Raw genomic sequence first — 25733 nt, forward strand, 5'->3', positions numbered from 1 at the left:
AAACCTAGTGTCTCTACTGTACTCTTTAAGATAGACTTGTTTATGACTGAAGAATAAATTTTTCACTTCAGTTGGCTGATGATGCATGTTTCTTGATCCTGAAGTAAGAGTGAAGGCTTGAGGCTAAATGTCAGTTTTTTAACTGTAATTAAAGTATATATACACCTAAAAGAATTGCAGTTACACACCAGAGACCTTCACTTGTGGTCTGTGGACAGGAGAGTGTTACCATGAAAAGAAATGAGATTCAGGAATGTCAGACTCCTGACATAGTGCATAGTCTTTGCACCCAGGCTCTGAAATTGCCATAATAATGAGACAATACAATTGCAAATCTTATATATATTTAAAAATAAGACTGCATATCATTTATGTTTTTGTTCTTAATGATCACACGCTCAAGCAGTTTTTTAATTTACACACCAGGTGAGATTCTCCTCTCATCCTGTAACTCTGGTTGCTTAAGCTTTATACATTAGTATTGCAAGCTTTGTGACAAAATCCAAAATGTTGGCAATGTTATAGGTAGAAGATAATGTTGTTTCAGGTTCTAAATGTAAAGAATTTGCAAGACCTGTGGTGGCTTTTAAGTAGTCTTTTGTTGTTCGCTTTTTTTGAAGGAGGTGTATGGAAATGAGCTGAGAGCTAACAGCACATAGAATGGCACAGGAGGGAGTTTGTCATTACAGTTGTATTTATCATTTAGCACAACCCTGAGCTCTGTCAGACTTAAATGGCAAGCTCATTGTTAATTTCAAAGTTCAAAGTGTTCTTTAATCTTGCTCTTATTTTCCTCACTTATAAATAGCACTGTGGTTTTCAGTGCCCGATTCCAGGGTTCTCGCCAGTATTATCAGGTTGTCCTTGATAGGTGGGAAAATCCATCTTGCTAAAGGAGCCATGATTCAAGAGGTCAGACCATTGTCTGTCTCTGGAACCAAGGCCCATAAAATACAGCTTAACAAAGGGGTCTATTTGCAATGTGGAGCCTCAACATATATCTGTTAAGTGCCTGGATGTCAGAGCTGAAGAAAGAAATGAAAATAAAGAAAATAAATACCCAGCACTACGAAACACTTGCCAGTAGAAAGACGAGAAGAAATAAATCCATAAAAGGAGCCACTTTTTCTTTTTAGTAAGGATTTTCCTTAACAAGGATTATTTCTTACTTTTTGAATTGTGCTCATGGTGTTTTCACTTCCTAACTAAACGGAAAGAGGAGCATTTTGTGAGAGGCTCTTGCATTCATCCCTCCTTTCCCTACAGCTTTCATGCTAATAAGCTGCACAGATCCCAGAAGCCATTTCCTCTGTGGCTGTGGCAGGTCTGTTAGTAGATTAAATGGTCAAGGTGGATTTATAAAGAGATTTAGTATGTTTGGAGCTTGTGGGAGATTTTGAGTTTAAAACCCACTAAGGTTGATTATTCCCAGAAGAGAGAAAGGCTTGGCAAAAAATGAGGGAAATTTCCCTTTCTAAACCACCTGTCTCAATCCCTCAAAATCTGATATTGGTGAAGGAGAAAGGTGGTAATGACCTTTCCAATCTTGAAAGTGCAGTCAGGTTGGCTAGCTTTGGTGGTAATTCAGTAATTCTGTCTAGGAAGTGGGTCTAGAGCCCCAGCTCCACATAGACCTGAATGTTTGGCTGGATTCCAGTCTAAAGTGTATTCATATTGGTAAACTAGAAATGAGAATTTCCATTGGTGATGTGCTGGGCTGGCCAGCTCCCTTTATTATATTATTTACTGGCATGCTGCCGTGTTGACCAAGTCCATGTCAGACTTGAATGAATGCTCACGAAAGGTGTTACATCACCTCCTTCTTAGAAGCCACTGGAGTTTTGTGATGCCTGTCTGTTTTTCAACCAATATTCCTACCCTTCTACACAGATATTCACAAGCGTATAGTCTCTTTGTCATTTTACTAAAAAATTATTGAATTAGTTTTGATGATTTTCTGCTTCATGTTGTCTGCATTAGACGTGCATTTTCTATATGGGGACCATAGGACTGAAACTCTTTTCCATGAGATCAGTATAGGTTACTATTGATTGAGCTAATTCACAAATGCAGTTTTTTTGAACTTTAGTTTATTTTTTGTTAATACACAATACCAAAAGACAAAGGTGGCTTCTCAGCAATAAGTGATTCTCCCAACTTTCAGGGCACAGAGAAGATAATGCTGAGTCCAGTCATTGTGCCCCTCTGGCTGATGCTGTACACTCAGCAGTGGTGGTCCAGTGCCCTGCTACCCATCCCCATGCATCCTGAAGGCAGCAGAACCAAATAAACACACATATTCTGGACTTGCCACCATTGGGGCAGAGTATCAGCCTCAGAAAACCAGTGATAAAATAACTGATTTAATTCAATATTAGGAATGCTTATTGATTCCCACAGAAGGCTGTCTATTCTGCCTTTATATGAGTAGCCACAATCAGCAGCATAAAGCTTGTTTTAAAAACATAATAGTAGAAAAGTGAGACTCCCTGGGTGATGTGTCTGTAGCAGGGTCACATGTACTGGAAGGCACAGGAGGGCTGAAGAGGTCTTCTCAACCTTCTGAAAGATGTAATGTCATTAATTTAGTCTGTTGTTACGTATGATCTACCCCTCTATGCAAGCAGGTGCAGGTAGAGTCAATCCTGAAAATAATCACTGATAAAACATCATTTTTTCATGTCTCAAAATTATGTTTGCAAATGGCCTCAGTTTCCCTTGTCCATGTGACCAGGCTGGTATTCCAAGGTCTCAGCTCACAGGGCCATGTTCAGCCACTTTCCACCTTTGTGTTTTAGGAGTCCCGGGAAACAGAAGAGCAGTTCCAGCCACTGATGCTCCTGCTGCCTCAGCAGCTGTTCAGCTCCATGGTGTTCTGGCTCCCTCACCCCTTTTGTGCTGCCCACCCACATGGCCCAGCACAGGGAAACACAAGGGGAAGGGGACAAGCAAACAGGCTCCAGCAGGAAACTGCAGAAGAAGACACAGTGCTTTAGATGGAGCGAAACACCACAAAAGAATTGCTAAATTAGGTGGTCTTTGTATTAAGTGATTGACAGTTAAAGAGCCTGTGGGTCCACTCAGAGTTCTCAGGAGTACTTTTTGGGCTCAGCAGAAGGTTGGACATGGGACAGTTAGACTGATTTCCTGCTTTTAGGCTGTCTTTATTTTGGTACAACTTATATATTTTTTTCCTAATCCTGAGATTCTACAGAAGATCATTCATCTCATTTATGTATATAGCTGGTTTCTACTTTGATTAATTGTACTTTGAGTAGGGGGCTGGACTGTTACCCCCCCCCAGAGGTCCCTTCCAATCTGAACGATTCTCTGGTCCTGTGCCTCTGAATTGCAGGCAGCCAGTTCAGCTCCAGCCTTTGCTTTGCAATCAGCAGCTTTGCCCACAGCGTTAATTTGCTTGTGTTGTCTGGGGGCACCAGCTGGAGCCATTTGGAAACGCTGTCTTTGTGGAATAGGTCACGAGGTGTTTTGTTTCTTAGCATGAGTTTAGTTTTCAGGGCAATGGCCATTTCCAAAATTATGTCAATTTGTCTTTCATGCAAAAGTTCTCCTTTGCCTGAGACTTCGTAAGCTTTGTAATTATTATTTCTGGGTTTGGAAGTTACAGTCATAACAGTTCTTCAGGCCAGCACTAGCTTTGCTCTTGCATAAATTTTGTGGTGCTGTTTGTTTGTTTGTTTGAAAGAAACAAAACTTCTGAAATTCTCAGGCTTCCATGTTGTGATGAAATATAATTGTTCTCAAAAGCACTGATTATAATGTGGAAAAGAAGCCAATTCCTGAGAACGCTTTAGTTACTACTGCGTGTAATCTTGTCTCGGTTTACGTGGGGTCACTGTTCTGTCGGTAGATGCTGCAGTACCTTGTCACAAACTCAGGATATGATTTAGTTTATATGAAATGGAGCAGGTTTTCTTTGTTGTTGTTGCTGGGTTTGGGGCTTTATATTTTTGTTTATGGCTTGCTTTGTTTTAAGTAAACACATCATACAGACGGCAAACTGGGTTTACAGTGATTTGCTATTAAGGGCAGCTACGCTGCCGTCTGTTCTCAGCTTTTAGTTAAATACACTGACAACTGTGAAGCAGATTCTGTGTTTTCAGGAGGTGAAGCTCAGCTGTGATCTGTTACTATATGTTACATATAGTTACATTCCATAGATCCCAGTTAGGTCTACTATGTAGGTATGTAACTATGTGTTATGTATGTGCTTAGCTGTTTGTAACCAAGGTTCTCACATGGGGAAAGATTTGCTTATGCAACTGCTTTCAGAGGCAGCCCAAAGAATTTCTACTTTCTGCAATAAAGCAATTCCTGAACTTCTCTAAGTATTTTAGCTGTGATTTAACTCCAGTAAGATAATGTCTGCAGTCAGCTTTGCCTCTGACAGAAGTCATTTCCGCCCCCAGCCCTTCATTCCCTCGCTCATCTCTTTTGTCAGTGAAAACATTTGTGCAGCTTTATGGTAAATCGGACTGGGGAGCTGACATGGATTTTTTGGGCAGGACAGCCCAAAGGTGATAAGAAGAGGCTGGGGTGGGGAGGGCAGGACTGCTTTCAGCAGCAATGGCAGCTTATGGCAGCTTTACCTGTTAATGATACCACAGCTGGAGGCTCTGGGAATTTTCAAAAAGGCAGCATTAGTCATCGCCTGAAACTTGAGTTTTGCAAACCAGTATAGACTGGATGTGGTGTGCGTTGGATAAGAAAACTTAACGAACTCCCAGGAACCAGTTTCCACTTGATAATAATACCCTGGGTAGATTAAGTGCGTGCTTGACCTTTTAAATTGTCCTGTGCACGTTTGCCTTCAGTGTGTGTGTGCGCCTGCTTCAACACCAAGAGGTTATAAACTTAGCTCGTTTCAGGCTCCTTAGTTCTGCTCTGAATCATGTCATCCATGGGCATGACAGAGCTGTGATTCAGTCGGTGGGTGAAGAATACCGAGCTGTTTGCTGAGGGAGAGTCTCCACATTCACTAGGCAGATGTCAGGTAACCAGTCTGGGAGGAACTGAGGAACCATGTCCTGGCAATTGCTTGTTACAAGGATAACGATTATGTTCAAGAGGATAAAATGTGCATAAAATGACAGAGAGAGAACTCTCTCCACTTTACTTGTAAAGATATTGGGTTGCAGCTGGAAGACAGTGATAAGGAATGTAGCAGAACTGGAAGTGAGCAGTGACCATCTTTGCCTTCTTTCAAGTGTGTTGTGCCCTCTTGGGACATCAAGGAGCTTTCTGGTTTGTAAAGGCCAGTAAATGACTGATTAGTGAACAACAAGGAGCTGTAAATCCTTCCAAAACCACGCTTTGCATTTTTATTAAGTAAAAAGTCGTTTTGAATGATGTGTGATCAAATGTTTTTGTATTTCCTATCAACTAAGCTAATTGATACAACGATTCACTGTACAGAAAAGCTTCTCTCATGCATTTCATTGCTTTATCTTAGTTTATATTAGCTAGAAAACAGATCCTTCTTATAGACCAGCAGTGACCTTCAGGGCCAATAAATAAGTTTCTAAGCAGAAATAAGTGTGTCATTTCGTTGTCCTCTGCCCTTTTTCCACAGCACATCTAGGTGCCCTCTAATACTGCCCATCAATATAGCATGGAGCATTGGCTTGTTCAGTGCTTTTGAACTGAGGAAAGCCTTAGAAAGCCAGATTAACTTAATTCAGTGTGAACTGTCAATACGGTCATGAACATGGTCACCAAAAATATTGAGTACAGGAGAAATAGGTATCAGCCATAGATGACTACCAGTGCCTTCACAAGAGCTCTTAATGCCATTGACTTAGTTTGAGATGAAGCAAGAAACTGGACTGGAATTGAAGTGTTACTAGGGGAACATAAAGCAAAATCCATAGAGAAGAGGCCCTGACTGACTCCAGGCCTGTGCTGACCTGCCCTCACTCTTCTTCACTGTGAATGGTTTTAAAAACCTTCCCATTTTCAAGGGAAATAACAGAACCAGCTAGAGAGAAATTAGTCTGGATCCACGTTTTTCTTATATGGTTGCTTTAACAAAATGTATATCTTCATTCATCAAATTACAAGTGTGATTAATTTTATTGAATGAATTTAATTGGAAGACAGTCTTGTGGAGAAAATACATGAAATGAATGAATGTGGGTTTTTTTAGCATCCGGAGTTAAGATAATCTTTAGTTTCAGTGCACAGAACAAAAATAATTTTTCAATTATCTGCTTTCTAGACTCTACCTTTAAAATTCTTAGCAGCTGGTAAAAGAGAAAAATATTTAATTGACTTGTCTTTCCTTTTGCTTTCTCGGCTTTAGCTGAATTTGGGAGGGTTAAGTTTGCTCCAGTGGCAAGTGATCAACTCGTCCCTGTGCTTTTTTTCGTCATTACTTGCCTGTCATTTTCAATCCTCTTCCTTAATTCTTTTCAATAGAACATCTCAGATGCATTTCTTCTATCATCTGGGCATCCTCTGCCTCTCCTCCTCTTTGCTTACCAAGTCCTTTGCTTTTCTTTCAAGTGTGCTTATTATTAGCCTCTGCTGACTGGAGTCATAAGTATGCGTGTTGCTTAGTTTTCCATGGCTTAGAGAGACTTGGCCATCACCTTATTAAATAGTCGGTGGCTATTCCTTGCAGATGGACTACGTGCTAACTTTTAGAAAGGGTTTCTATGCTCAACTGGTACAGTCATCACCACCAGACTGAAGGAATCTGCTTTGTAACATGTCAGCAGCATAGCTCCCCACTTTGCTTTGTATTAACTGAGTGGTTTTATCTCCTTTCTGTGGATTTGCTGACTGACATGTTGCAAAATGTCTCTCCCATCTCCACATTTTTTCTTTTCCTGTCTGGCTGTATTGGGATACAGAAGAGATTCCGTGTGCAATAGAGTTACATTAGTGCTTGGATGCTATAATTACCCATGTAAAACTGAGCTGCCCTTTCAACTGAATTACTGTACTTAAATGTTATTTTTTTGCTATACCAAAAAAATGTTTGTCTGGGCTTGCTTTTTGCCTCTTTTTTTTTATCTCAGTCCATGGCACAACAGGTAGGATAGCCTATTTGCTTCCCTTTCTCAAGACAGAAGTATGTGCAGCTGCATTCCTGAGACATGATCACACGGTCTTATGTTGCTCTTAAGCAGTCTTGATTTTCAGTTTCTGTTCAGTCTACATGACATTAACTTAAGCTTTAGCATGCTGAAAAGCAGTAGGGCTGTAAATCTAATAACAAAACACTGTTCTGCTCTCCCACCTACTGTGCTCTTCTCCAAAAGAAAGGAGGTGAGAGTGGAGGCAATGGAAAGGGAAGCCGTAGAACTTTCCAGCATTAAAATAATACTGTTCCTCTTCCTTTTAATACTCTGTTAAGGAAAGGATCCCTAGGACAGGTGGATCTTCACTTGTATTTTTTGGCAGCATGCTTCAGATGTGACCCAGTGAGAAAAGAAGCAGCTGGGACTTTGGCTTTGCCTGTTATGACAGCTGGGAGAAGTGCGGTTGCAAATCAATGCTGGTTTGTTTGTGTTGTTTTGGCTTGGTTTTTCTCTGCATGAAAACAAAAGTTACTTACACTTGGTTTTCATCAATATAAAACCAGAGGAACTAACCTAAAACTTTGTTTCTTTCCACCCCTCCCCCCCCCCCTTTTTTTTACTTTGTTTTTATATACCGCAGCCTTTTATATCTCACTCTTATAGTAACTAGCTGTACCTGCAAAATGCCACCAACAGAGGCACAAAGCCTCCAACTAGGAACTGAAAGAAGGAAAACAGTATTTGCAAACTAGAGCCCAACACTGGCAATATCAGCAGATTAATGGTGTGCAATGCTCCGGCCCTTCCTGCTTCTTCTAACCCACCCCATCTTCCTTCAAAAGCTGTCTTTGATTAAGTCATCATCAGTAGTGTTAATAAAAACGGCTGTGGATGCTCAGTGCTACTGAGCGGTAGGTCTGTTGAGAAAAGTGCGGGCTGTTGCCGGTTTTCTCTGTGCTTGGAAGCAGCCTATGCAGAATGTTTTCTGGTGAAAGCCAGCATGGTCTGTGGCCCATCCATTGATGTGTCAGTGCAGCTGCTCATTATCCAGACACAATGCAGTAGCGAATGTGACTTGCAGACAGAGGAGAAAGCTTTGTGTGATACCAGAGACTGTGCTGCCTGGCATGGTAGTTGGTTCTCCTTGCCAGCTCATCACGTTTCTATGAGGTGCATCCCGTTTCAGTAGCACATATTGTGTCAATGATGGTGACATTCATCTGCTTCTTTGATGAGCAGACCTAGAATAGTCACTGGAAAGAGAATAAGAAAATGGAAAATATTATCATTGAATGATTTGGGTTGGAAGGCATCTTAAGGTCATCTAGGACTAACCTCCCTGCCATGGACAGGGACACCTTTCACTAGATCAGGGGGTTTGAAGCACCGTCCAACCTGGCCTTGAACACTTCCAGGGTTGGGGCATCCACAGCTTCTCTGGGCAGCCTATTCCAGTGCCACACCACCCCCACAGTGAGGAATTTCTTCCTTATATCTAATCTAAGTCTACCCTCTTTCAGCTTAAAGCCATTACCCCTTGTCCTGTCACCACATGCCCTTGTATAAAGTCCCTCTCCAACTTTCTTGTAGGTCCCCTTTAGGTACTGAAAGGCTGCTATAATGTCTCCCTGGAGCCTTCTCCAGACTGAACAACCCCAACTCTCTCAGCCTGTCCTCACAGCAGAGCTGTTCCAGCCCTCTGATCATTTTTGTGGCCTCCTCTGGCCCCTCTTCAGCAGGTCCATGTCTGTCCTGTACTGAGGGCTCCAGAGCTGGACATGGGACTCCAGGTGGGGTCTCACCAGAGCAGAGCAGAGGGGCAGAATCACTTCCCTCCACCTGCTGGCCACGCTCCTTTTCATGCAGCCCAGGATACAATCGTCTTTCTGGGCTGTAGGCGCATATTGCCGGCTCATGTTGATCTTCTCAGCAGCCAGCAGCCCCAGGTCCTTCTCAGGGCTGCTCTCAATCTGTTCTCTGACCAGCCTGTGTTTGTGCTTGTTATTTGTGCTTGTTATTTGCACTGTTGTGCAAATGTTATTTGGAAGGAAGAGATAAAAGGTAAAGGAGAAGACCACAACTTAAAATCCGTCATGATTCAGTAGTAATACAGCATTAAGCAATGTATCTGTGTCATCAGAAAGATCTTCACATGGTACTGGAGATTATTTAATGCTTGTACTTTGCTGTGTTGAGGTTGATGAGAACTTAAGAAAACTCATTTACTGAAGACTGCAGATCTAACATTTCAAAGTGGTTGGTACTATGTGATTCTTTCTTTTCAGTCCCAGAAAATACCCTGAAGGTTATAAGGACACAAGAACATATTTTATTTCACTAAACTTTCACAAGCTTGAGATTATAGGAACTCCTGCAGTAGGCTGCCGAGGCAGCGGAGAGTTTCATTTTCCTTAATACAGGTAAGGCATCTCGCCCTTCTTTCTTCTGCTAGGATTTGAAGGAAAAGGATGAGCTACAGTGAGGGGTGTTGCATTCAGAAAGTTTATTCTTAAAATATGTTGTGCTGTATCTCTTTAGGAGTTTGCAGAAATCTTGGTTAAAGCTTCTGTGTGTGTTTGGCGTACCTTCACTGCGGGACAGGAGAGCTCGGCTATTTCAACCCTAGATAATGGGCCTTGAGTATTAGCCCTGAAAATTTGTCCTCCTAAGGCAATGTGGTTGGAGTTGTTTGAACCAGGGAGACTTAACATATATGAGACTGAGAGTGGGAAAGAGTCTGGCACTGCATGCAGCCCAAATATCTGAGACACAAACCACAGCTTCTTGGTAAGATCTATGAACTGTGTTTCTCTAGTAATACTTTTTATTGACTGTCCATACAACTGAGTGAGAAACTGGAGCATGAGTGCCAGGCATTGGTTCTGGGGGATGTTGTTACGTGAGAAAAACAGAGTGGTTCAGGTGGCATCTCATCCATTTCTTCTGCTGACTGAGAAGGAAATAGTTTCAGAGATGGATCCACTCAGTCGTTCTCTAAACATTTTAAAGTTTCTCTCGCTGTCAGCAAAATCCATCAGGGAGAACTAGTTGTGACACAGAATCAGAATGACAATGCCTTGCAAGGGTTTGGTTAACAATAAAAAAATAAATGTAATATATATCAGAATTCCTTAAATACTATAGTGCTATCTTTATGCTAGATGTGCATAGATGTCCAGTTTTAAGAAGAAATAAACCAAGATAATTTTCTGGCATCCTCTAGACTTCTCTATATTTGCTTGAGGTACTTCAGGCTTGACCTGGGAAGAGGGAGTGAAACAGTTTGATCCCGTGTCTGTTCCAATTTTGGTCTTTTTGCTGACACAGCTACAAGGAGGATAGTTGTGAATTGTTGCTGAAGCTTCATAAATTGGAAGTCAAAGACACACAATGAAGAGATGATGTTACAATCTCCTGATACCTATTGAATAGGTGGTCCTGCCACGTGTTGCTTTGTCTTTTAGTGTGCTGCCTGCATTGCCTTCAAGAACCTGTAATCTTCTGCAGTTAATTCCTTATCTTAAAGACTGTGAGGCACAATGCAACCAGAAAACACAGCTAGTGAACGGACCACAGGGCTTCTAGTCAAGTGAACTAATCCCATTTCCAGCTCTGCTACTGTTTCTTTGTAAACTTTGGCACATCACATAATTTTTGTGCCTCAGTTTCAATATCTTTAAATGCCACCAGTCCCTAGAAACAACTTTGGAATAAAAATGTTTACTGCTTTCTCACAAGGGAACCTCCACATCACAGCTGCATGAGACCCAGTTTTTATATGACTGCTACACATCTGGATGAGAGCCCCTGCTTTAGCAGAAACTAAATTTAACAACTGCTGAGTGCTCCTTTGAAGGTCAACCTTTCTTAAATATTCACCGGGCTCTGTTGCATTTTATGTCTGTCAATAAATCTCCTGACTCCTATTGCTCTGTAACCAGCACTGTGAAAACCGGAGGGTTTTTTTCAGAAGTGCTGTGCTCCCTGTGCTGCCTGGTCTCCCACTCCGTCCTCTTCAGGCTCCTGTCTCTCTTGCTCTTGGTCTCTGTGCTTCTGGTATTGCTGGCCGAGTCTTGCACAGCCTTCTCTTCCTCCCTTTTAACTCTTATTAAATGCAGTTTATCTCTCTCCTGTTGAGTAGTGTATTGATTCACTTTAGAGTTTATTAGATTATCGCTGTCTGGGTTTTGAATTTTTTTAAAGTGGTTTTTCAGATGCCTGTGTGTGCACGTATGAAAATAAATCAATGAGCAGGGACAATACATAATTATGTACATGGCTACAGCCACCACACTAATGTAATATTATCATTTAAATGCTTGCGGTGTTTTCAGATGGTGAAGGTCTGTGCTGCATGTTCTGCAGTGCTGGAGCCCTAGGGTAATGTTTTTCATAGCTGTTTATTCCTAAATACTCTTGATGGAAATACAAATGCCACCAAAGCTCCATATGTGGTTTCAAGTATTGGGAAAAAGGGGAATGGAGGGGCCTGTATTGTTTCAAAAATGGCACTAAAACTTTAAAATGTGTCTGAAAAAGAAACTGAGTTGCAATGGATCTGTTTGAAAGAAAAGAGCGATAACACCAAGTAGAAAATTGATCTGCAAAGCCTGCAAGTTTATTTGTAAAATTCCCCTCCAGCAGAAGCTTAGACACTCCAGTGAAAATACGCTGCCAGTGCCAAGGTTAACCCTTAGCATCCCAGAGCGGTTTTCATCACCCATGCCTTCTTGGGGAGACCTTTACTCTTGTCTTTGCAGGATTTCTCTGTCCAAGGAAGGCAGACGGTTTATCTCATCAGTGCCTTACAGTTGTGTCTGACAGGATTCATGTTTGTTTAGATTTACAAGTGCACTGCACTGTTTCACATTGTGGTGGAGCTGTGTGATGCCCAGGGGTGTTATATTTTTCATTGTGCTGGTGGGGATCAGACTTACTCTGCTGGATCAGTTTCAATTTCACCAGCTGGTGGGAATAGGGACAGGAATTTGGGGATTACAAATGTTCATGCAGCCAAAAAGGAAACGAGCCAAGTTTAAAGGGACATTGTTAAATTCTGTCCCAGGAGCCTGGCTTTTATTTTCCTGAAGATATGAGGATCTCAAAAGACTTTTTAGTGTCACAGTTCATCACCTCCCCGTGTTCTTGGTAATCTGTCCTCCATTAGGAAAGTGCACTTCTAAAAATCTTTGCTCACCAAAATGACATAGTTGCACCAGAAAGGACTCTGTCTTTTCTTGTAAAACCTCCAGTTTGCTATTGATGTGTTTGTACAGGCACAAGCCTCAATTTAGCAGAACTCTTAAAGACATACCGAAACCCTGCTAATGCCAATTGAACATTTGTCAAAGTGATTTACACTTGGGGCCGCACTCTTTGTATGGAGAAGAAATATGTAAGTATACACACATGCATATATGCTCAAGGGAAGAGGTTTCATATCTAGTATTAAAACTGACCCAGGGCCATTGATGTGGTTTATTTGCAGGGTAAAGTCTCTTTCAAAGAGCTTTTTGTTTGTCACCTTATTTTGTTAACCAATTTTTCTTTCTTTGCTGAACTCTTCCTTTTTCAGTCCTTATTTCAGTTGGGTTTTTTCTTTCTGTGGCACAGCCATTGGTGTCGTACAGTCAGAGCTCCTCCGTTCCATTCTTCTGCTAAAGGCTTCCTCCAGCCTGGCTTTATTTTAGCCTCAAAGGCTGCTGAAAAGAAACTCAGTTGGTTTCCTGCTTATTTTAGACAAGCTCCGCTGTAAAGTTAGCATTAGTTCAGGTGGAGGAAAAAACACTTAGTTGTATTCTATACTAGATTATCTCTACTGACACATATACTGATGTGTATTGTTTCATTTTAGGATGGTTCTGCAGATAGCACTCTCCCATACAGCCTCAGGTTTTCGTTTCATTGTCTCTTACCTGTGGTTTGTTGATAGAAAAGCAAGGGCAAATTGTTGATGTTATCCAAAATAGACTGCATTGCTGGAAGTGTGCGGGCTTAGTTTCGGGTGTTAAGAATTCCTATTCCGTGCACCACGCGTCTCTCTGCTACTCCCCTTTCCTGTACCTGCTTTGCTGGAGCAGTTTCCATAGCAATAACCTCTTCAAGTTTTCCAGAAGCGTTACAGGAATGATTTTCTATCTCCTCCTCCTCAACAATTCAGGAAAACGGAGCTTATTAGAGATACTTTTTTGTCCCCTGTGCCTTGATGGGAGCCTAGCAGGGGCACTCTGCAATCCCAGGTAAAGCTGTCTGCAGCGCACAACTGCTCTTCGTGATGAGGAGCCCAGCTGGGTTGCCCACTGCTGCAATTTGCTTGACCTAATATAGGTTGTCTTCCCTTCTCTCTTAACTCAACAGTATTTTTATGTCGCTTCAACTTCTAAGAAGAATGAGCAGGACAAATGTAAAAAAAAAAAAAAAAAAGTTTTCTGAAAATGAGGAAAAACTATTATACATCCTAAAGACTGAGAGCCAATAATTCAAGTTTCCATCACGTTTCTTTCTTCTGCCAGGCATGTGAGGCACTACACAACAGTTCAACTTGCAGCTCAGCAGCATGTGGGAAAATATAAATCCCTGGAGATGGAAAGCATTAAGCAGCTGCCTGGAAAGCCTCAGGAGCCTGACAAAAGGGGGAGCTGGATGTTAACATGGGACAAACAGTGATTATCTTCAAAAGTAATGCATTCAGGGGCAAATAAAAGTTTGTGGTTTTAAAGTGAGATGTAGGTGATGGGATCTTTAGCAAGGTGGCAGATCCTTACTTTGTGACCTGGTAGGCCAGAGCAGAATGACCTGATGAACACAGGTATCTGTACCACCAGCATCCAAGGAGCAGTCCTGAGATACAGCCTGGACATACAGCACTAGGACTGGGCATTAGGATACGACTATTTCTAAATTGACAAGCAAACTATTACACCAAAGAAAGTCATTGTCAGGTAGAAATATGTTGAAAGCAGTTTATAGACAAAGCTGTGAAGCCGTCTAGGGTGACACATGCAAAAATAGTTGCCAAGCATGATGGGGCTAAGTTCATTTAAAACTGGGTTTGCCTAACAGTGACCTTGGAAAGAGCTGAGTTAGTCTGAAGCAGCGTCTGAGACACAAGTCTGTATGGCTCATGCTTAATATTCACATTTGGAATTGAAACAGGACATAACTTAGCTTTATTTGTGCATTCTTCCTCCAGATTTGTGACCAGACAGCAGCAAAGTTGTGAAGTTCATGGGAAAAGCCTCTTTCTCTGGACACAGGAGATGAGCCCCATCCTGGAGCTAAGCATGTGCCCTTGGGGTTTTACTGCATATCTGATGTCTGCCAGACCCCTCACTGTGTAGGCTTTCTATTGCACCATTTGTTTCAACCTTGAAAAGACCTTTTTGAATGTTTTAAATAACCATGTTGTTTTTCCCTAGTTAAAAAAAGACCTTTTCTTCCCTCTGTTTTTCCTCCTTCAGACTCAGTTGTTCAGACTTTTTAATAATTCATACCCATTTTGACTTCGCACACTTGCTTGTGCGACCTGTGGTGCTCAGTGAGAAATGTGCTCTTTGCAGAGCTCGAAAGATCAACTGAGAAATTAGTTAAGACGAAGGAGGTGGAGGGTTATGTTTCACCTGCTAATTGAAGTACTAAACCTACAGGTGTTGGGGCTCCTGCAGCAGCCTGGCGAAAATGCCAGTGCTATTTATTGCTGGCCAAGCTCTCCAGTGAGCCTGGATGCTGGCTTTGTAGAAGTGAGTTGTTGCTGAAGAAACCCTGAATTGGCAATTCCCTATCTCTGTGTTTTACATCTTGGCTGCAACATTGTGCTGTTGTGTTTCGCACAGGGTTACGTGCACAGACTGGTAGAGGGAAGGTTGGAGAACTCACCAGTCTTTTATCCCTTTTGCACTTTCTTTAAGCTTCCTTTACTTGGAAATCCCAGGTGTTGTACTTTCTTACTGATTTAAAAAATATCATTTTGACAACCTAATCTTGCAAAAAGACAAAGTCAGAGTATTTCTTCAGGAAAGTGTCATAGCTGCATACATACAAGATTTGGTTTTTAATTATTGCTACACCCTCTAGCTGTAATAAAAGACCTGTCAGCGTATTCATGCTGTCCCTATTCATATTCAGGGGGTTGGAAAGCAGAGATTTAGATTCATTCTGGATTGAGGTTAGGCAAGCAAGGTCTTTTCTTCAGCATAATGACTTTCGACTCAGTTTGGTGACTGATCAGTTCAGTTGCCTGAATTGTGTATGCACAAAGAGACGTAGGGTTGTGCTTTTGCATACATTCAATTTTCATATTTATAAATCAGAATCTGCCTCCATTTAAAATATGAAGTGTCGTTGCCTTCAGCTTATAAAGAGCAGCTGCCACTGCCATTAAAACTTTGAAATGTTCCCTTGAGAACTCTGAGAGTGCATCTGTCTGAGCCTGGTAGGGGTCTGAGCTTACAAGTGGGAGCAAAGTGTCCCTTATTACTTGAGAGTTTAGACAATAGATCAAAGACTTGAGGTTTAAGCAGCTCTCTTTCTTGGATGAGTCTGTCTGCATGAGTAGTTGCAAAGTTCCAGCTGAAAAGGATGGTCTTGCTGCTGCCCAACTTAGGCAGAGTACTCCGGTTGACTTCTTTATAAGCAACACGGGGTACTAAGCTGGCAAAACACTTCACTAGCATAAGACAGACCTCTGGTAGCTTTTGGCAGAAAGCTTTTTCTCATCATTCCAATGGCCTAGCTACAGAAGTAGAAGTGATGTTCTGGAGCTCTACAGTTCTTATGCTGGTATTTCCATATGGCATTGCACTGCACAGGCTGGGATTTATGAGGAGAAGGAGGATACGTCAGTGGTTATTGCCATGTTTGCTGGGCTTAGCTTGCTCCTACGTGACTTGGGCAGCTCGGGCAGTGCTACACTGTGGCTGCTGTGGTGCCACGGGAGATGGCAGGTGTCGAGGTCCCTTTCTCAGGGCCTGTGGTCTGTTGGGACTGTGCTGTCTCTAAAGATTTCTGCCCCTGCCAGAAGGCAGTTTCCTCCCCACAGCTGGCAAAGCTTTGCCATGGCCATGCTGCTTTGCAAAGTCTGCTTTCTAAGCATCCTTTCCCACAACGTCTCAGCTTCTGTCAGCCGACTGTGTTCCCACTGTGCACATCCTGGAAGGAGCCTTAGCTCTGTTCACGCAGACGTTGTTTGCTGTGGCTGCGCTGTAAGGACACAGCTGCACTCTTGGAGCTAGCTTGGACACACTGCACTTACCCTTAAATATCCAGCACAACAGTAAGAGAGGTATGCTGTAATATCACTATGTTGCGGCTGAAGACGTTCCTCAGTTTCTGCAACTGTGAAATGGTGTCTACATATCAGGGATCTTTAAAAATGAATTTGTAACTATGTCTTCCTCAGCTTTGTGACGTCTTGCCTATACTTCTTGTCTTGCAGGTCCCAGTCACAAACACCCTCTTGTGCTCCAGGTTTGAGTTAATAGTCAAAATAGTTGTAGAGATTTTATCCTCTGGACTTTGTACACAGAAAGTAAGAAGGGGCAGAAGAGCTCAGGTTGTCTGTTGGTGTAATTTCATGGTGTCTTTTGGCTTTCTGGGTTTTACATCTAATTAAATAGTTCCTTTAGCATCTCTGTAGGTTGTACAGGCCTGAGCTGCTTATTGACACCTTCCAAACGATGACTGTAAAATGCTCGGGGAAAAAAAAGTGGTAGTGGTTGAGTGTTTCCAGTTTTTTTACCAGCAACATCATCTAGATTGTCTTCCTTCTTATATCTTTTCATTGTTCTTCTGTTTCTTTCCTTCTTTATTTTTGAAGGTCTTCTCAAAGAGTAGAAAGTAACAGAGAAACGTGGTGAGCGTAGGTGCTTCCTGTGCACTGGGCACTGCACAAGCAGAATTGTGGTATTTCCTCATGGAGTATTACAGCTCTTGTGTTGAGCTGGTTTAGCTTAGGAATAGGGTTACCATTGTGCAGTTTGACTCCCAGTGCCAGAGAACTGATCAATAATAACACTTACGTGAGCCCACACTCTTGTTTCCTCTCTGAATCATGCCAGCTGGGGTGGAATGGTGTTGTAAGTGGGTAGGTTTTGGACTTTCAAACCACAATTAGTCCTGTGAGGTTGGTGGCTTCAAGTAACACTGCGTGTTTGGCCAGGTAAGTAGGATATAAAGTAGGTGCAAGTTCAGACCGAGAGTTCCGTCTGTGACATCAGTCGATGTCACCTTGTGGATTGTTGAGTGTTCCCTGGTGCTCGGCAGCGCTCCCTGCGTGTGAGCTCCAAGCTCCTGGTGCGCCGGAGGGAGGACAGAGCAGCCCACGGGGCAGGCATGGAGGTGTCTCGGCTCAGGGGATCAGTGGAGTCACAGACTGGTAAGTGTCAAGCCTGCAGACCTTCCAAGTTCAAGTGTTTGACTGCACTTGAATTCTCTTCCCCTGGGGGAGAAGAAAAAGCTTTAATTTATGAAGTGTCACAACACATTACAGCACATCACATCCCAACACGCCACTGCATGGAGCTGACATTTGTTTGCTTTAATTCCTCAAAATAGCTTTTATTTAGAGCAAATGTTCCCTGTTAATTCAAACAGTTCTCATTTTCCTGTGCTCTGTACTTGCCAGTTCCCATGGGGACTGTTGTTCCTGCAGTGCTTTGCCCTGTGTTGGTGAGCTGTCAGGCCTTGTCAGGGGGTTTAATTATTTTTCTTATTAATAATGAAGAACTTCTTTGTTGCCTCTCAACCCAAGTACTCACTAGACAGGGTGCAGTGATGCTTATACTTTTTAATTTTAGTACTCTGACATACCAAGCGCTTTGCAATCCTGCAAGCAACGGAGGTGCTTTTGTGGCAGAGGAGCAGGCTGGAGGTGTTGGGTAGTCACCTCAGTTGGCAATGGAAGCCCCATGCGCTCTTCCCAGTGGGTTTGCTGTAGCAGCCAGCCATGGCAGAAGCCACCTCCAGTAGGTCTGTCTGCAGACCAGTGGTGCTGTGGGAGCTGCTTTGCTTGCCAGGGAGCAGCTGCCCTCCTGGGGGAGGTCGCAGCCTCTCCGAGGTCAGGGCTGGGCAGCGCTCCTGTCGTGCAGGGCAGTGTCCTGCCGAGCTCCTTGGGATGGATAGGCAGTTTGCTCTCCCAAAACTGTCCTTTGGCAGGGCTCTGACAAGCTGAGGTTCATCAGCAAGTAGCCAAGCCACAGGACGAATTGGGATTGATATCCTGCTGTGATGGGGGCTGCACCAGCACAGAAGAGCCACCTTCACCTGTAGTGAAAAACTAGAGAAGATTGCAACTTGTGTATTCAGCCACAAGTTTTCATTAGGTTTGTGTACGTGTTTTGTGGGAGGATGAGGAGTTGTTCTCTCCTGAGAATAGCAAGTACTGCATGTCATGTGAAAGGCTAAAAAGAAAGGAGAAAGGAAGTTTAGCTGCCCATCTCCTACTGTGCAGTACATCTTCTGCCTCATCTATGAGCAATGTCTGTACAGGTACAACATTCCAGACAGATCTCTGGGATTTGTCATTTAATGAATTCTAGGATGGCCAATTTAACACCGCATCTAACTTTACCTAGAGCATCACTATGTCTTTTCCTTTCAAAGTGATGGCTAATACCTATTTTGCATGTGTTTATTTTCTTCAGGAAGACTCTTGGTCTTTTTTAACAATTTCATGATAATTGGGAAAGTTTTTGGAGCAGGAACATTCTTCTGTCTTTCTTTAGATGGCATAAGCAGACAGGTCAGGTAATTGTCAATGGTATTGCTGTTTGTTTTTTCGAAATCTTTTTCCTTCTCTCTCAGTCTCCTTTACTGTCCTTCATTTTGCTGTATCTCCTTTGAGGAGAGAGCAGGAGCTGCCTGTGCTCAAAAAGCATTTCTGGCACTCACTTCTCCAAGTGGTTCAATGCATTAGCAAATCCCAGGCCTATGTTGTATCTAGCCCCTATGTCACACTACTTCTGCTGGAAACTGCTGCTGTCAGAAAGTGTTAACTACAAACAAGGTGAGAAGGACACTGAACAAGCAGTAGAAAGCACTAAAATTTTTGATCCTTCCTGCTTTATGTGCATTCCTGGAAACATTTCTGCTGTTTCCGTTCTTGATTTTGTACTTGGAGCCATACTCGTCTCTAGCCAGGTACTGCAAAAACAAAACGGAAAAATCTAGCAAGCTTGAAATGGGCACACATCATATGTGAAAAATCTCCATGAAGAGCTTGTGTTTGTGGTACCTGCTTAGATTACTGTCTCCTGGGCTTTTAGAATCACAAATAAATTAGCTCTTCTGCAAAACGCACATCATGCAAACAAATCTGCCTTGACTTCTGAACATATTTGAGTACGCTCCTTCAGGTGGAGCAGTGGCTTGGGCTGTTGGTAAAAGCAAGAACTTAAGATCTCGGAATAATGTCAGAACTCTTTTATTTTCAGAAACATTTTCCCTTGTGGTTGAAAAAACTAAATGAGTAAGGGAGGCTGTTTTGGAGGAGAGCGAGTGGGGGAATGGTGTGAAGCAGGAGGGAGTAAGTGAGCAAGCAAGTTGGTCTGTTGATAGGGGAGTCTCAGCACAATCAAAATCAGTGTTTATACAATTTAATAGCAGAGTGTGCCTCTTACATTCTTTTTCCTTGCCTCAAAACAATTTTATTCTGTTACGTTGTAAAGTAACTTGCGTACATTTAATTGTAGGTGGTTGTGATTTTTGTTTCCCATAGCGTCTCCAGATGTCTGTGTGGGACTTGGCTTCTCTACTGAAGTGAAAACCCCGCAGCAAGTAGACTCTGAAATGTAATGGCCCGAGCTTTGAGCACTCGGAGCAGTCCTTTCTGTAGTGGAGGGCTCAGCTAGAGCTGCTGCCGCTCTGAAGTTCACAAAATGGCAGTGAATGCTCACTGTAAGTAGGTGGGCTACTTTTGCATCAGATCCCTTCCTCCCAAGCATTAACACCCCAATGGTATACTGCCTTTAAGCAGCGGCTAAGGGATTGTTCATATACAAATACATATAAAACTTATGTATGGTATTTTCCCCCATCGTAATAGCACATTATTTCCCCACTGTCTGTCAGCATTTCTGTGGAGCTGATCTTGTTCAACCAAATAGCATCCTCCTTCTCTGGGCAGAAACCCAACTCACTTTCCTCCTTCCCCTTTCCTTTATTTCTATTCCTCACTATTGTCCGTATCCAGTAGTAGAGAAATAGTGACTTCAGTAGAAACTGCAACTGCCCTGTTTATTCCATACTGCTTTGTGCTTTATTTTCTGCTCATCATGGTGGGTTTTTTGTGGGATTATGATTTATGAGTTAAAACTCAGAGAGCAGAAAGCTTTTCCAAGTGCAAAGAATGCCAGGGCTTTCCCTGCTTTTGGCATGGGAGCTTTAAAAGTGTTTTGACAATTTTCATTTAGTACACAAAAAAACTCCCTCTCGGTATATGTAAAACAGTTACTGTTTTGTATTTGGGAGAGCACTGTGTTTCCCATTGATTCTCCCAAACCCAAGAGCTGTGGGACAAACCTCAAACAGTGTTGATTTTCTGTCTGCAAGGATTATGTGTGAAACTGCTTTTGACTGTGTTGTTCATTTTCTGAGATACATTTCTCTCAAGGGAGCATGTGACACTTCTGTTCCTTGCATTCCTTGTGTAATTTAAGGTGTCGGCTTTAACCTTTAAAGCTTGAAATAGGATGAATGGTGTGTGGTATAGCTCAGGTGCATGTGTTGATTTCCCCTCCTGCTGACAGCCAGTTGGTTTAAGGAGGAACAGTTTAACTTGAGGCCTTTGGTTCTGTGATACCTTTTGTGTGTTGTCTTGCCAGTGTCTGAATATGTCATTCTGTGAGATGAACGATGGATTTTCCTCCATGTTGGGTGTGGAAGACAAAGGAGCGTTGGCTGGGAGGGGGCACAGCGGGGAGAAGTCCCTCGCTCCGCAGAGCTCCTTGGGAAGGTGCGGGGTCTGGGTGCAGGCATTCAGTGTGCAGGTCGCCTGATGTTATACGAGCATGAGATAGGCAAGATCGTAAAAGCTGTGAAAGAAATTACTACAATTGAGTATGAAGGGAAACAAGAATGTAATCTTTTCCTCTGACAGGTCAAATGAACAAGGGCCGGGGTCGTGGTGAAGTGGGTGATACTTTGTGCAGCTGCCTCTCTTTCCCATTTTCACTTTCCCGGGAAGGGGTTGGCGCCAGATGGCAGGTTCCCTCAGCTGCTGTGCTCAAGCTCAGTTAGGCAGAGCCAATGGATTCATTTAATTTTGTGTCCTCTGACTTGTTCCAGGATCTGTACTTCATTCTCACCTATTCCTTGCTGCCTATTGTAAGGGATAATGTGAACTTTCTGGGAAGCTTTCTCTTTAAGTGGCGTTTATTTGTATTGCCTGGTGCCTTAGTGCATTGCTTTGCCTTCAGCGAAAGAAAAAGGTACTTGAATGAAAAGAAAGAGGTAATAGCAGTGAAAGAAGAGAGTTGTTATGTATCATAATGTTAGCATTCTTTGGAGAGATGCTACTCTAGTTGGAGGAACTAATCTTTGCTTGCATAAGTAGACAGAAATGCTGGCAATTTACAGCATCCGCTAGTACCCAGATGTCAACTCACATTTCCAAAGAGAATCATCAAGTCAGGAGATAAACAGCTGGTACAGGCAAAAGGAAAATAAGCTTGTAAGTGTTTAAAGAAAAAAAAAAAAGTGTTAATTTTTATGAAGCGTAGTGTGCTGGCATCTAAACAAATGAAAGTTTACAGCCAAGAGCAGGGAAGTGAGAGCACTTCTTTTTGTTTTTAACATCTGAGAATTAAAGTCTTGGTTCTTCTCATAGCAGCTTCAGAGCACCCCTGTACTTCTGTATCAAGTTCCTTCTAGTACTGCTTTGTGTATGCTAGCAACAAAGAGAGAGCTAGTGTTGGTGGGGTTTGGATATTCCCACAGTCCTGTCTTGAGGGCCATGCATGCCTCTAATTTTAGATTTTAACCTGATGCACTTGTCTCATGATCAGAGACAGTCTCAGTAGCTGCTGCAGTGGCTTCAGGGGCACTGATGGCCAAGAGGCAAGGTAAGGTAGGTCTTGGAGACAATGGCTGAGGGTGCCCAAAATTGGAGTCCCTTTCTGCTTGAGAACTGAGGCATTTGCCTGAACTTGTAAGTGTCGATCGCTAGATAATTATTAAACACTTATATGTAAAACAAAGTGTTTCTGTGGTCAACAGGCATAGAATTGTGGCTGCAGTGAAAGTCAATGCTGGCGTTATTGCTGAAAGAGCATCTAGTAGGGAACGCTGACTTGCAGCATGCTTTGCAGGGAATGAGAAACAGCAGGTCCACTGCTGGCCTGCGGACATCTTTCTGTACAGGCAGGAGATAGGTTTGCATCTAGTTGAGTTGATAATAAATCAGAGTAGACAACTCTTAAACAAACAAACAAAAACACCAAAAAACTGAACTATAAATTCTCTACTCCTTGAAGGAAAATAAAGTGCAGAGTATTTACTGTCTTTCTGCCTACCTCCCTCCCTCTTGTTCTTTCACACTCCAGTCTTCTAATACTCACAGGGCCCAGCATGGTTTTATGTGGAAATCGTTGGGATTATCTCCCAGTTTTTTCTCAGATAATTCAGTTGAGAAGTTACACAGAACTGCACAGTTTGGAGACAGGGAATCACTAAGCTAGAGGCTCTGAACAGAGCAGTTCGATATTTATTGGATGTGCTACTAATTGGCTGAAAAATCCATCTTTGCTACTTTTTTGGGGTTTTTTTTTGTTATTTTGTTGTTGTTGTTGTTGTTTTTCCTCAAGGTCATTTTCTGAGGTTTGGGAAGGGCAGGAGGGGAAGTGCGTGCCCCAGCTTTCTGAGATCCCAACCTGCCAGAGCGTACTGAGAATTTCTGTGGCAACTTGCACTTTATGCTACGTGTTCCTTTGTGGTTCTTCCCCAATGAAGAGGGTCTTGCTGGCAATCTGCACTCTGTCCTGGGGTGAGAATCCTACCAGGTAGACCAGTCAGACAGCACAGTTTGGAGAGCAGACCTGGAGACATATTTATGTGCATGTGTGTTATTTGAGAAGATCTCCTGGTTAAAGGGGGACAAAAGGTGCACTTACAGATTCCCTGCCATAGCTCACCCCCACCAGCCATGCCTACAGCAGCAGTTCTGTTCCCCCATCTTTTCCAGGAACAGAACCTGCAGCTGCCAGCCCTTCCCTACACTGGTGTTTAAAACAAATAAATTGTAATGAGATGAGCTGTCTTAGCTGTTACAGTATTTACAGGATAAATAGTTTCCACATCACAGCCATCAATACCTCCGCCCTTTAAATCCATTAACTTCCTGACTGCTACACTTTGCCTTAGTAATGGGCTGACACTGATTTAGGGCTAGAAAAACCCTGTTTAGAGCTCTGCATGAGGGAGAGTGAATGTAAATTGTGACCACACCATTTGGCCTGGGGCTAAACATGTCTGCAAAAGTGACACATTTCAAACAGTGCATTGGGTTGCAACAGTGATGGTGCAGAATGTTCGTCTCATCTTAGTTGTTGGATTAGCAGGAAACCTGGAAATTAGCAGTGCCAGCTTTCCTCAGGGTTTATAACCTGAGAACTAGAGAATCATGGCTGGTATGGACGGCTCTGTAGCCTCTTCTGAAACCCAGCTCTACCCTGGACCATCATGCTTGCAGATGTTGGTAGTGCTGACTCCCTGCATCAGCGAGAGTCTTCCAGAAAGATAAATACTTTATTTGAGCAACATTCAGTTCCTCTCTCGAACCTGCACGGTAGCATTGAAATGGTTACTATTTTTAATCTTTTGTAGCTGATTGTTTTAGGGGAATTGAAGCAGACTTCACGTATTTGTTGATGGCTGGAAAAAAATACCCTGCAGCCTCTCTTGCATTCCTAGTGTGACTGAGAGAGGAGAGGTGTAGCATTGGAACAGAAGATCTATCACATTCAGCCTGTAAGGGTATTATTTGAGCTGTCTCAGAAATATTTAAGTTTTTGCTGTTGTGTTAAAGCATCAGCGGTTGGATTTTGTTAAAGATGACACAAGCAGAGAGGTTTTATTTGAATCCCCACCCACATGATCTTCAGGGATTTATATACAACCGAATATGAAGCTCCTTCTTATTTTTTACATATCGCAGATTGGCCTTCTTATCTTGTGATGCAGGGAGTGCATGTATTTCAGAGCCTGGGAGGGAGGAGAGGAGAAAGAAAAAAAGAAAGAGAGAGGTGCATCCTTTTTATAGTCCCCTGTTATATTTTGTGCATGTTGCTTAAAGCCTCTACAGCAAGATGCAGCTGTGCACTGAGCGGGGCAGGCTCTGCAAGGACAGTTCGACTGCGCACAGGCTACTGGGGGGATGCCATGGTCAGACTCTCGCTGGCCTCTCCACAGCGAGAGCTTCTGCATCGTGTTGTGTCTGTAGGCAGCAATTTTGCAGGTGGGAGCATATGACCCCGAGCAGCTAATACAAGAGCAGCTTCATCCTGCATGAGCAATCAGCACTGAATCCATCTTCTCCAAAGGCACAAACCACTTGTAATTTTGCTGCTGATGTATTTCTCACGAACCTTTCCTCTCCTGCTTAGATTGTTTCAGTCAAGGACATAGGACAGGCAGTGAGAATATGATTTCTGACACTGTATACTGCAATACCCAATGAAGACCCGTCCCAGTGAGGTTTTTTTCTACTTGTTCCCTTCTGATTATTGTCGTACTGCTAGGTGATTGCCAGTCTCCCTCAGAAATAAGCCTCCTAATTCCATTTGAGGAAGGACCATGTAGAGAAAATGTAGGGCAAGAACTTGTGAGACGCAGCCTGTCACTTCCAGGAGGCGAGAAAATAAAGGGCAGGTTGCTCTGTGGTCTGCCACGGAGTTCACTTGTGTGTGCTTTCGGAGTGGGGGAGGGTGGGACGTTTCCTACAGGACTATTCGTGCATAAAGCAGCCAAGTGATGCTGAGCATCTGTTTCATTATTAAACCATTATCATTAGCTAATTTCTCAAAGCCCAGTCAGTGGAAGAAGGGAAGCATCGTGCTTTTCGCTATGTGTATACCTGCAGGTTACTTCATTTTCTTTTTGGATATGATTAGTCTATTTGATGGTCGTTAGCTGAAAAACAGTGAAGTCATTAAGGGGCCATAGGTGCCCTCTGGAGCCACTTGCTGTATGTTGATAAAGGAAAATGGCAGTGTAATATAAAATATAATCTGATCACTGAATCTAATTACATACAAGAGTAAGCTGCTAAAGAATTATTCTGTAAGAATATTATAATTGCGTTCATACAGCATTTCCAACTTGAAAGCTGTGAGCAAATATCAGCTAATCCTCACAACAGCCCCTGAGGGTGGGAAGGTAAATCTATTACTGTTTATTAAGAACTTGTTTCAATTAACTTTAACCAATGTTAAAATAACTATGAATTGCTGAAAAAATTAACAGTGCTTGACTTGTAACAGTTTTGAACATCTTGGATGTCCCGGCACGGAGCACCGTTTCTTGTATCTTGGATAGAAGGGCATCATTTGACTGGAATTAATGTCTGGAAGCATCAGAAAAATGCCTATTACTTTTTATTTCCATTTATTGTTAGTCTCTTATTAAATACTAAATATTCTTGTTTGGTAAATATTTAACAAGCTCTCTAGGGCTTTGCAGAATGTATTGTTTTCAATA

General features: G+C 42.6%; 1 protein-coding gene across 3 annotated transcripts in view; it reads left to right on the forward strand.

Annotated features, from left to right (window-relative positions):
• LOC102096178 (transmembrane protein 263-like) overlaps positions 1-25733 on the forward strand; it is a 205112-nt gene that overhangs the window by 103528 nt on the left and 75851 nt on the right. Inside the window, exon 1 of one of the 3 annotated variants that reach the window (XM_021287193.2) lies at positions 17225-17418. The exons of the other annotated variants lie outside the window; for them this stretch is intronic. Within the exon in view, the coding sequence (XP_021142868.1) occupies positions 17376-17418 (43 nt within the window). The 5' untranslated portion in view covers positions 17225-17375. Of the gene's footprint in view, positions 1-17224; positions 17419-25733 lie in introns of those variants that run through there. 3 annotated transcript variants of the gene reach the window in all.

This window comes from Columba livia, chromosome 5, assembly GCF_036013475.1.
Source record: "Columba livia isolate bColLiv1 breed racing homer chromosome 5, bColLiv1.pat.W.v2, whole genome shotgun sequence".
NCBI classification, from domain to species: domain Eukaryota; kingdom Metazoa; phylum Chordata; class Aves; order Columbiformes; family Columbidae; genus Columba; species Columba livia.